The 12,489-nt window shown below is 46.1% G+C and overlaps 1 protein-coding gene across 1 annotated transcript; it reads left to right on the plus strand.

Annotated features, from left to right (window-relative positions):
- The first annotated feature begins 1,257 nt into the window (after window positions 1-1,257).
- On the plus strand, window positions 1,258-9,812 carry LOC124119038. The gene is made up of 4 exons (XM_046481424.2): window positions 1,258-1,735; window positions 4,697-4,751; window positions 8,042-8,502; window positions 9,059-9,812. Exons 2-4 carry the CDS (start codon window positions 4,711-4,713, stop codon window positions 9,421-9,423), a joined length of 867 nt encoding a protein of 288 aa, XP_046337380.2. The 5' UTR covers window positions 1,258-1,735; window positions 4,697-4,710; the 3' UTR covers window positions 9,424-9,812.
- Window positions 9,813-12,489: the final 2,677 nt, after the last annotated feature.

Raw genomic sequence — 12,489 nt, forward strand, 5'->3', positions numbered from 1 at the left:
TTAAACAACAAACAAACAAACAATCAATCATTTATACTTGCCCATTCAAATGAATCTGTAAAATATTCATTGTGTACATTGTCCAATCAGAATGTAGTACGTACTTCTGTAAATGCTGCAAATGTATTCGCTATCATGTATAACACTGACTGTATACATTGCCGTTCGCGAAATACGCATATGCCGGAAAGAGCACGTTAAAACCCAAACTATATTATAAGTAAGTTAAGCAAGTACTGGTATGGGGAGAGGCACGGTCCGGGTGGCGGTCGACTCACGGGACTCGAGACCCCCGGTCTTGGTCGATTCCTAACAGAGTCTGTGTGATAAAGGCTCGACATACAATAAGACTTATTACGTCTCATGTTCGATCCCATATGGTGAGTGAGTGAGTGAACGAGTGTACGAGTGAGTGAGTGTACGAGTGAGTGAGTGAGTGTACGAGTGAGTGAGTGAGTGTACGAGTGAGTGAGTGAGTGAGTGTACGAGTGAGTGTACGAGTGAGTGAGTGTACGAGTGAGTGAGTGAACGAGTGTACGAGTGAGTGAGTGAGTGTACGAGTGAGTGAGTGAGTGTACGAGTGAGTGAGTGAGTGAGTGTACGAGTGAGTGAGTGTACGAGTGTACATAGACGTACGTGGTATAAGTAACTAATACTATTTTGCTGATATTTGGACGAAAGGAATTTGGCGTATTTGCTTTTCATTTTTTTAAAACCACGTTCCATGGCAGCCAGGGACCCCACTGAGGAAGTTGACACCGTTTTGAACATTTCAGTTAAATCACGGGGTATCAACTTCATGTGGGAGGAAGTGATGCAGGCCGCACACGTTCATCACTGGTGAAACCAGTCAGCACGGACGTGGTGCTTACAAGCAATGGCAGGTGACAACATGATAAAGGTTATTATTTCTCCGCTAATTCAACGTTAAGGATGTAAATACTAATGCAGTTCCATCCCAAGTGCAATGAGAGTTTATGCACCTAAATAACCAGTTACAGTTTCAGTCAATACTTCACGCGGATGGGGTGAGTGTTGGTGAATTTAATTTTTATTCACGCCGGCGATATTTCAGCCGTATTCACGGGGATGGATTAGTCGAGTAGGAAGATAGGGACCCCATGCACCGAAAGATATATTTTCTTAACCTACATTTTATATACGTAATTGTGTCTACTGGATGCATTTTGATGTTACCAAGGCGAAATATTGTTCCAAAATGTCCATTGGTGAGCATATTGGATTTCCGACTCCGCTACACTCAGACACAGCCTGTATATATGATACACACGACTCCGTTACACTCAGACACAGCCTGTATATATCATACACATTCCCCCGTTACAATCAGACACAGCCTGTATATATCATACACACGACTCCGTTACACTCAGACACAGCCTGTATATATCACACACACGACTCCGTTAAACTCAGACATAGCCGGTATATCGTGTCCGCCTCCCAGCCCATGTTCCGTGTGGAAAGTCAGTATATACACTCGTCACATAGAGTATCTCTTCCGTGTGCGGAGTTTCGGAAACAACGAAAGGATATCACAATGACATCATGTACACAAGCATAGCACTCGTGTCTGTCCACATCCGGTTTATGAATATTATATATGACACGTAATTACCAAAGTTAGACGACAATCACGAAAGTGAATCCAGCTGATTTGTGGGTCACAGCTTTCCTGTCTACAGCCAAGTATAACAAGCTTCTAAAACACAAGGTGGGTTTTTATTGTTTTATGGGGTTATAAAGTGCATGTAGGGGTACTACAAACTAGAGTGAATGAGAGAGGCAACACAGACTGGAGTGAATGAGAGAGGCAGCACAGACTGGAGTGAATGAGAGAGGCAGTACAGACTGGAGTGAATGAGAGAGGCAGCACAGACTGGAGTGAATGAGAGAGGCAGTACAGACTGGGGTGAATGAGAGAGGCAGTACAGACTGGAGTCAATGAGAGAGGCAGCACAGACTGGCCTGAATGAGAGGGGCAGTACAGACTGGAGTGAATGAGAGAGGCAGCACAGACTGGAGTGAATGAGAGAGGCAGTACAGACTGGGGTGAATGAGAGAGGCAGTACAGACTGGAGTGAATGAGAGAGGCAGCACAGACTGGCCTGAATGAGAGGGGCAGCACAGGCTGGAGTGAATGAGAGGGGCAGCACCGACTGTAGTGAATGAGAGAGGCAGCACAGACTGGAGTGAATGAGAGAGGCAGCACCGACTGTAGTGAATGAGAGAGGCAGCACAGACTGGCCTGAATGAGAGGGGCAGCACAGACTGGAGTGAATGAGAGAGGCAGCACAGACTGGAGTGAATGAGAGAGGCAGCACAGACTGGAGTGAATGAGAGAGGCAGCACCGACTGTAGTGAATGAGAGAGGCAGCACAGACTGGAGTGAATGAGAGGGGCAGTACAGACTGGCCTGAATGAGAGAGGCAGCACAGACTGGAGTGAATGAGAGAGGCAGCACAGACTGGAGTGAATGAGAGGGGCAGCACAGACTGGAGTGAATGAGAGAGGCAGCACAGACTGGAGTGAATGAGAGAGGCAGCACAGACTGGAGTGAATGAGAGAGGCAGCAAAGACTGGAGTGAATGAGAGAAGCAGCACAGACTGGAGTGAATGAGAGGGGCAGCACAGACTGGAGTGTATGAGAGGGGCAGCACAGACTGGAGTGAATGAGAGAGGCAGCACAGACTGGAGTGAATGAGAGAGGCAGCACAGACTGGAGTGAATGAGAGAGGCAGCACAGACTGGAGTGAATGAGAGGGGCAGTACAGACTGGCCTGAATGAGAGAGGCAGCACAGACTGGAGTGAATGAGAGAGGCAGCACAGACTGGAGTGAATGAGAGAGGCAGCACAGACTGTAGTGTATGAGAGGCAGCACAAACTGGAGTGAATGAGAGAGGCAGCACAAACTGGAGTGAATGAGAGAGGCAACACAGACTGGCCTGAATGAGAGAGGCAACACAGACTGGAGTGAATGAGAGAGGCAGCACAAACTAGAGTGAATGAGAGAGGCAGCACAGACTGGAGTGAATGAGAGAGGCAGCAAAGACTGGAGTGAATGAGAGAAGCAGCACAGACTGGAGTGAATGAGAGGGGCAGCACAGACTGGAGTGTATGAGAGGGGCAGCACAGACTGGAGTGAATGAGAGAGGCAGCACAGACTGGAGTGAATGAGAGAGGCAGCACAGACTGGAGTGAATGAGAGAGGCAGCACAGACTGGAGTGAATGAGAGGGGCAGTACAGACTGGCCTGAATGAGAGAGGCAGCACAGACTGGAGTGAATGAGAGAGGCAGCACAGACTGGAGTGAATGAGAGAGGCAGCACAGACTGTAGTGTATGAGAGGCAGCACAAACTGGAGTGAATGAGAGAGGCAGCACAAACTGGAGTGAATGAGAGAGGCAACACAGACTGGCCTGAATGAGAGAGGCAACACAGACTGGAGTGAATGAGAGAGGCAGCACAAACTAGAGTGAATGAGAGAGGCAGCGCAGGCTGGAGTGAATGAGACAGGCAACACAGACTGGCCTGAATGAGAGAGGCAACACAGACTGGAGTGAATGAGAGAGGCAGCACAGACTGGAGTGAATGAGAGAGGCAGCACAGACTGGAGTGAATGAGAGAGGCAGCACAGACTGGAGTGAATGAGAGAGGCAGCACAGACTGGAGTGAATGAGAGAGGCAGCACAGACTGTAGTGAATAAGAGGGGCAGCACAGACTGTAGGGAATGAGAGAGGCAGCACAGACTGTAGTGAATGAGAGAGGCAGCACAGACTGTAGGGAATGAGACAGGCAGCACAGACTGGAGTGAATGAGAGAGGCAGCACAGACTGGAGTGAATGAGAGGGGCAGCAAGGACTGGAGTGAATGGGAGAGGCAGCACAGACTGGAGTGAATCAGAGAGGCAGCACAGACTGGAGTGAATGAGAGGGGCATCACGGACTGGAGTGAATGAGAGGGGCAGCACAGACTGGAGTGAATGAGAGAGGCAGCACAGACTGGAGTGAATGAGAGGGGCAGCACAGACTGGAGTGAATGAGAGGGGCAGCACAGACTGGAGTGAATGAGACAGGCAGTACAGACTTGAGTGAATGAGAGAGGCAGCACTGACTGGGGTGAATGAGAGAGGCAGCACAGACTGGAGTGAATGAGAGGCAGCACAAACTGGAGTGAATGAGAGAGGCAGCACAGACTGGAGTGAATGAGACAGGCAGTACAGACTTGAATGAATGAGAGAGGCAGCACTGACTGGGGTGAATGAGAGAGGCAGCACCGACTGGAGTGAATGAGAGGCAGCACAAACTGGAGTGAATGAGAGAGGCAGCACTGACTGGGGTGAATGAGAGAGGCAGCACTGACTGGGGTGAATGAGAGAGGCAGCACAGACTGGAGTGAATGAGAGAGGCAGCACAGATTGGAGTGAATGAGAGAGGCAGAACAGATTGTAGTGAATGAGACAGGCAGCACAGACTGGAGTGAATGAGACAGGCAGTACAGACTGGAGTGAATGAATGAGAACGGCAGCTCAGAGTGGAGTGGAGAGGAGCTGTACATATAAAAATTATACATTTTGTTGAACTTCAAAACCGACACCTTAACATTTGATATCTAACATTTGACCTCTAACATTTCACGTCCGACGTAACCACCTCTTTTTCCGTGTTCTGAAGGTTGGCTACCAGACATGACCTCGAACAGAAGACAAATGACACAAGCTGACACAAGGTACGTTGTTTATCATTTCTAACAAAACAAACTCCAAACAAAAACCCCAATATACTTGATGATACGCCCTTTCGGGTGTAGATGCCATGGCGCTCAGAAACGACAAAACAATGTCACGGCAATGTATTTTACTTTCGAGAGTGGCCGTTTAATTTCGAGATACAGATGTAATATGTACTGGTCTGAATGTGTTGCGCTTATCGCCCCGAAAGGAAAGTTTACCTGACACGACCTGAAGCGGTTGACATGCCTCCTGCAGAGAGGTGTGAGTGAGTTTGATTTTACGCCGCTTTTAGCAGTATTCCAGCAATATCACGACGGGGGACACCAGAAATGGGCTTCAAACATTGTACCCATGTCGGGAATCGAACCCGGGTCTTCGGCGTGACGAGCGAACGCTTTAACCACTAGGCTACCCGACCGCCCTCACGCAGAGAGGGATCGTGTAGGAGTAAAACGATATGAGAATACAATACAAGAACCTGGCGATAAAGGACAGTACGATATAGAACTGCGACAAAGGACAGTACAATGACTAGAATATCTAAATTTGTATATAAAACTAGTATTATGGCATTATAAGGCCATACCTATTTCTTTACAGTGGTTTAATTTTAAAGAAATATAACAGAATATGTAATAGCAAAACCTTTTAAAATTGCAATTGGCAAGAATCGGTCAAAAATTGTTGGAACAATATCTGAAGATACACTAGGTGATGAGGAAAGCTTTGTGACTCTGTATTTCCCTTGTTTTGTTGTTTTACGCCGCACTACAGTAATGTTCCAGCTATAGGGCGTAAATAGTCAACGGACTGATATCATGAGTATTGTTATACGCAATTGAAATACGGCGTCATGCATCAACCAAATCAGCGAACCTGACCACCGATTTCGATACCTCTGTCAATGTAAGTGAGATAATGAGTGAGTGAGTGAGTATTGTTATACGCCGCTTTTAGCAATAGTCCAGCAATATTCCAGCGATATTCTGGGGACACCAGAAATGGGCTTCAAACATTGTACCCATGTCGGGAATCGAACCCGGGTCTTCGGCGTGACGAGCGAACGCTTGAACCACTAGGCTACCCGACCGCCCCTGAGATAATGAGGTGAGGTGAAATGGGGTTTAACGTCGCGTCCAAGATTATTGCACTTATATAGCGACGTGCATGCACGTGTATGTGTGTGTGTGGCTGCTTGTACTAGTCCGGACTGATGCCGATTTATAGTGCTAGCTCACTGAGATACCATGCCGCAGTTTAACATGAATACCCCACTCAGACATAGTATACTGACTCCGAGCCGACCAGTCCTTGTTTTAGCCCCTTAATGCCGAGCGCCAGACAGGGTAACAACAAGTACAATCTTTTAACGTCTTTTTGTATGACGCGGCCCGGGATCGAACCCTGGACCTTCCGCTCTCCGGGCGGACGCTCTACCACAAGACCACGGAGGCGGTCTGAACAATATCTGAAGATACACTAGGTGATGAGGAAAGCTTTGTGACTCTGTATTTCCCTTGTTTTGTTGTTTTACGCCGCACTACAGTAATATTCCAGCAATAGGGCGTAAATAGTCAACGGACTGATATCATGAGTATTGTTATACGCAATTGAAATACGGCGTCATGCATCAACCAAATCAGCGAGCCTTACCACCGATTTCGATACAGCTGTCAATGTAAGTGAGATAATGAGTGAGTGAGTGAGTAAGTATTGTTTAACGCCGCTTTTAGCAATATTCCAGCAATATTCTGGGGACACCAGAAATGGGCTTCACACATTGTACCCATGTCGGGAATCGAACCCGGGTCTTCGGCGTGACGAGCGAACGCTTGAACCACTAGGCTACCCGACCGCCCGTGAGATAATGAGGTGAGGTGAAATGGGGTTTAACGTCGCGTCCAAGATTATTGCACTTATATAGCGACGTGCATGCACGTGTGTGTGTGTGGCTGCTTGTACTAGTCCTGACTGATGCCGATTTATAGTGCTAGCTCACTGAGATACCATGCCGCAGTTTAACATGAATACCCTACTCAGACACAGTATACTGACTCCGAGCCGACCAGTCCTTGTTTTAGCCCCTTAATGCCGAGCGCCAGACAGGGTAACAACAAGTACATCTTTGAACGTCTTTTGGTATGACGCGGCTGTGGATCGAACCCCGGACCTTCCGCTCTCCGGGCGGACGCTCTACCATTAGACAACGGAGGCGGTCCTTGAGATAATGAAGTACAACAGAGGAACGTACTGACAAGTCATGTTTTGGGTCGCATTTATACTCAAAGGTAACAGTTATTGTGACATACAAACATAAAGAGAATCTGTCAAAACATGGTTACTGCCGAAGATTGAATTGTATTAAATGAATGGTACGGTAAAGAGCAATAGTCAAAAGAAAACGAGTCATGTCACACGCTTGGGGTCAAAGAAAGATGACACAGTCCACCTTGTGCACGGATACAATCCTGACACAATCGAATCACGTAGGACACTAAACGTTGACGAAATATCTGTGGAAATAAGCCGGAGTTTTTGGAGGTTAAAGAAGACGTTGTAAAGATCTTTCCAAGTCATCCCAGACACGTTCGATTGTGACAGATCAGGTGATCTTGCAGGTCAGGGTAACACATTAACATTGGTCTAAGTAAGATACTGGTGCACGACCCCATCAACTGTGGTCTGGCGTTATGCTGGAAAGCCACAACGGCCACTGGAGGCTTTGACGTTGATGTGCTGAGGTCAGGACTGGCTTCCTGGTTTGGCGCCTCCCAGGATATCGTTGATGCGTTGACATCATCTGCCGGCCTTGCAGATAGGCACTTGTTGTCTGGAACCTGTGTCAAAGATTTGTGTTTCTAATCCATTCGTTTTGGCGAAGAGTTGTCACAGGTTGGTCACCTCTACGGGGAATACCTCTTTCATCAGCCATCATTCATTTTCATTTAGTCGTGGCATCGTGAAAAACGATCATGAGATGTGTTTTCCTTAACTACGCTCCTCCGAAGTTACGTAGAGTGGCAATGATAGGGGACTGGATAGCAAGTCTTTGCACAGAACATTTGAAGCAGCTCCTTGCAAAAAACAATTTACTTTTGTATGTCATGTGGTCATGGGGTACATGTTTAACTGTTAGCACCGAACAACTGTCAGACACCACTGATCAACGCTTACTCTCATATATATGAATACTCTTGTATACTCTGATATCACCAGAGTTTACACGTGTAAAAAAGCAAGTTACCGCAAATTGTGTGTCTGTTCATTTCAATGACCTCTTTTTCAGTTACCATTACATCTTTATATGGATGCCTCTTGGAACCAGTCAGGTCGGTCACGCATCTCTATATCTAAGCAATCGCCAGTATGTCAGTTGGTGGCCTCAAGAAGAGAAAGCAAAATGTGGGATTAATATGAAAGAAAGTAATTGCAAAAATAACCTTCAGGAGGACGTTGAAGAAGAGGGCATGGATCCTGACTATAGATTTATGATACCGTCCACAACATTAAACCTGGCTAAAATGATGACGTATTGGAACAAGCAAAAGAGCACGGGTCACTATTCCTTACTGGATCAAAACTGTTGCTGGGTTCTGTACCAAGTTCTACATGCAGGAGGAGCTCCAAAGAGCCTTACCCTTCTTTGGCGACCAGAAACTTTGCGGAGGTATTTGGTCATTTATCTGGGCGGTGGATCAAGGTTTACGTCAATGCTCAACATGTCAGGCTGGGATTCCCCTTTCAAAGGTAAACATCTAAACCTGATGAACACCTTTTCATATGAATTATAATAAAGCAAAAACAATTGATTACAAATGTTCCTGTATGAGCAACCATTGGCATTGTTGTAAAATCTTAATGTTTATGGTGTCGAATGTATTCATGTAAATGTTTGCAATGTTGTTGTCAGACAACTGAGGACCCTTGTGTTCCGAATATGTTTCATATATCTCGATAATCTCCAACGTGAACCCGTGAAGATCCGGGGTAGAATAGGTCTTCAGCAACAAATGCTTGCCGTAAAAAGTGACAATGCTTGTCGTAAAAGGCGACTAACGGGATCGTGTGGTCAGGCTCGCTGACTTGGTTGATGCATGTCATCGATCCCAATTGCGTGGATCGATGCTCATGATATCAATCACTGGATTGTCTGGTCCAGACTCGATTATTTACAGACCGCCGTCATATAGCTGGAATATTGCTGAGTGCGGCGTTAAACAACAAACAAACCAACCAACCAATGTGTTTCATGAATATATCATAAACATAATTCACAAATTGAAATACTTTGATACTGTTTCAGAGAAAATCACACTGTATACATGGAAAGCTAGGGGTGGAACAGGAATTCACCATGCACTTTTACTTGATAACTCAGTGTATGTAAGCTGGTGGCCCCGTACCTCACAGGCAGCAGGGCATGCTGCAAACAACTTGATGGAAGATCGGACAAAGATGGACAGAGTGGAGGATGAGACATATATCTTTCCTGACAATGAGTTGGAGTACCATCTCATGAGGAGACGTTGGAAGCAAATGACAGAATCATCTGAATTGTGGGGAGCTAGATCGGACTGGGTCATACAAGAAGTTCTGATTGCAGGTGGTGCTTCTAATTTCCAAATAGTTGAAATAACGTTTGCACACAGAATGTTTGAAAGAGAATGATGACAGGGAATAACTGAAATGTTTCTCGGATGAAGTGACATAAACAATTCTAACTTCTTTGTGAGGCATTCAGAAGTTGGAGTATTTAGTAAGGATGAACAACTTCTTTAATACACATAGGAGCCACGTTTCGGTGTAGGTTCTAACACCGTTAACAAGAAAGTATGGATGACAAGCATATATACATGTGAAGGTAGAGTGTATACAGTTGAATGGATTGGGGTGTGGTTACGGTGGAATGGAGAAGCCTGTTATGTACACAAGCGGGTAAAAAACACGCCAATAACTTGGGTGAGTGAGTGAGTGAGTTCGGTTTAACGCCGCTTTTAACAGTATTCCAGTTAAATCGCGGCGTGTCAGCTTAATTTTTGGAGGAAAGCCCGAAGTGATGCAGGTCTAACACGTTTACCACTTCGGTGAAAACCACGAGCACGGGTATGGTGCTGACAATCCTAGAAACATAATCGGGGCGAACCTGAATTCGAACCCACGATCATAGGTTTCTGGTGTGCCCAAGGGACGCAACTCTGCACAGCGAATCGCGGCGCCTTAGACGACTGGGCCACCCGTGCCCCCCAGTACATCAACGAAGACTAGTATACATAAACAAGGGGGTGAAGCCAGTAGTATAAACAAGAGGATTACGAATTATTGGAATCTTTGGTGAGTTGATGGTACGCCTAGGGTACGTAACAGCCTTGATCATGGTTGATCGATGGTTGTAGTCCTTTGAAGGGGACTTTCTATTCTTAAAGTCTTTGAGTCTGTGGCTTTTGTTCTCATGGGTATCGTCAAATAAAGCCGATTTTAAGACAAGTTTGGACACAGATCTGATGTTCTTTAATTCGGGTTTTGAGGGGCCTTGATGTTTCTGCAATGTAGGCATGTCAACAATTACTCTGAATGTGGTACACAGCTCTCGATGGTTCTTGCTGTTGGCTGAATGGTGGTTTTCCTGTGGCTTTGATTGTGTTTTGAAAACTGTTACTTCTCTTAAAGACGACATCAATGTTGGCCTGTTTCTTTAGGACTCTCTGCATTTTATGGCCAACAGTTCCAAAGTAGGGGAGACTGATGACAAAGAGTGCAGACTGTTGTCAGGGAGATTTCTGGGTTTTCTTGGTGATTGTTTTGGCGATGCTCCGTATTGTCTGTGACAGCAGCTGTTGTACAGTGTGAAAGCTTGTTTGATATAACTGTGTTCAGTGGTAATGTGTTGCTCAGTAAAGTAAATGTTGTGGGCTCGTCTTGCTGATTTCTTTCCTAACTTGAGGTGGACGGTTGGAGGAGAAGTGAAGGTACTGATCTGTGTGGGTTGGTTTGCGGTGGTCTGGAGCTGGTTATTATTGGGGTTTATTTGTATAAGTACATCAACGAGTGAGTGAGTTCGGTTTAACGCCGCTTTTAACAGTATTCCAGTTATATCGCGGCGTGTCAGCTTAATGTGGGAGGAAAGCCCTAAGTGATGCAGGTCTAAGACGGTTACCACTTCGGTGAAACCCACGAGCACGGGTATGGTGCTGACAAACCTAGAAACATAATCGGGGCGAACCGGGACTCGAGCCCACAATCATAGGTTTCTGGTGTGCCCAAGGGACGCAACTCTGCACAGCGAATCGCGGCGCCTTAGACGACTGGGCCACCCGTGCCCCCCAGTACATCAACGAAGGGTATTTGACGATCAGATCCTCTTTTCCATGGTGAACTGCATGTGTGGGTGCAGGGTGTTAAGGTGGCCTAGTAGAGTTCTTGGATTCTTATCAGGATGTAGGATGACAAAGGGGTCATCTACGTTGCAGAACCAGCAGATGGGGGTTATGTGTTTTTAGGGCTTTTTCGTCTTGGTGGGTCATGGGGATCGGTGATTAAGGGTGATAGCGGGGATCTCTCATGGGAAGACCTCTCCAGGTTAGGTATGTGGAGTGAGTGAGTTGGGGTTTACGCCGCTTTTAACAGTATTCCAGTTATATCACGGCGTGTCAGCTTAATGTGGGAGGAAAGCCCGAAGTGATGCAGGTCTCTGACGTTTACCACTTCGGTGAAACCCACGAGCACGGGTATGGTGCTGACACACCCAGAAACATAATCTGGGCGAACCGGGATTCGAACCCATAATCATAGGTTTCTGGCGTGCCCAAGGGACGCAACTCTGCACAGCGAATCGCGGCGCCTTAGGCGACTGGGCCACCCGTGCCCCCCCCTAAGGTATGTGGAACTGATACAGGCGTGTATAAGCCGGGTAATGCTGTCAGTTGTTAGACGGGTGCCTAGGGATGGATGGACTCCATCAATACGTGTAATGATGATGTCACTGGCTTCATCCCGGGGTACATTTGTGAACTGGTCGACAGGGTCATAGCTGTTCACATCATCGCCCTGTTCACAAATTGGGAATTTATCGAAAAGTGTTGTCCTTGAAAATTTATAATAAATATGCTTGCCACAAATACGACATTCTTACAAGGTGTTTATCTTTTTCACACAATTCGGCTCATAGTTTTAAATATAAAATTATTTAAAACGTCTTGGTTCACGGATGTTAACCTAAAACAATATTGTTGGTTTTGAATTAATGTGGATCCTTTAGCATATTTTGAAGGTGAGGTGAAATTGGGTTTAACGTCGCGTCCAAGGTTATTGCACTTATATAGCGACGTGCATGCACGTATGTGTGTGGCTGCTTGTACTAGTCCGGACTATTGTCGATTTATAGTGCTAGCTCACTGAGATAAAATGAATACCCCACTCAGACACAGTATACTGACTCCGAGCCGAACAGTCCTTGTTTAACCCCTTTATGCCGAGCGCCAGACAGGGTAACAACAAGTACCATCTTTTAACGGACGCTCTACCGCTAGACCACGGAGGCGGTCAGCATATTTTGAAAGGCAAGTTAGAAAATCATCAAATCAGAAAATATGTAGTCAGTCATATATTACACGACCATTCTCGACATGGCTTGGTGGAAATTTCTGGTCAGTAACTTCGACAAATTTAAATGACGAGTTACTTTATTTAATGTGTTAATAGTACCTCAATATAGACATGTCCAGGTTGAAGGTCCAA

The sequence above is a fragment of the Haliotis rufescens genome, unplaced genomic scaffold (genome assembly GCF_023055435.1).
Source record: "Haliotis rufescens isolate VD_foot unplaced genomic scaffold, xgHalRufe1.0.p SCAF_13, whole genome shotgun sequence".
Classification (NCBI taxonomy): Eukaryota; Metazoa; Mollusca; class Gastropoda; order Lepetellida; family Haliotidae; genus Haliotis; species Haliotis rufescens.

Coding starts and splice junctions, on each gene's coding strand:
- LOC124119038 (XM_046481424.2), top strand. CDS start 4,711: ATGACCTCGAACAGAAGACAAATGACACAAGCTGACACAAG. Junction 4,752..8,041: donor ATGACACAAGCTGACACAAG/GTACGTTGTTTA, acceptor CCTCTTTTTCAG/TTACCATTACATCTTTATAT. Junction 8,503..9,058: donor CTGGGATTCCCCTTTCAAAG/GTAAACATCTAA, acceptor ATACTGTTTCAG/AGAAAATCACACTGTATACA.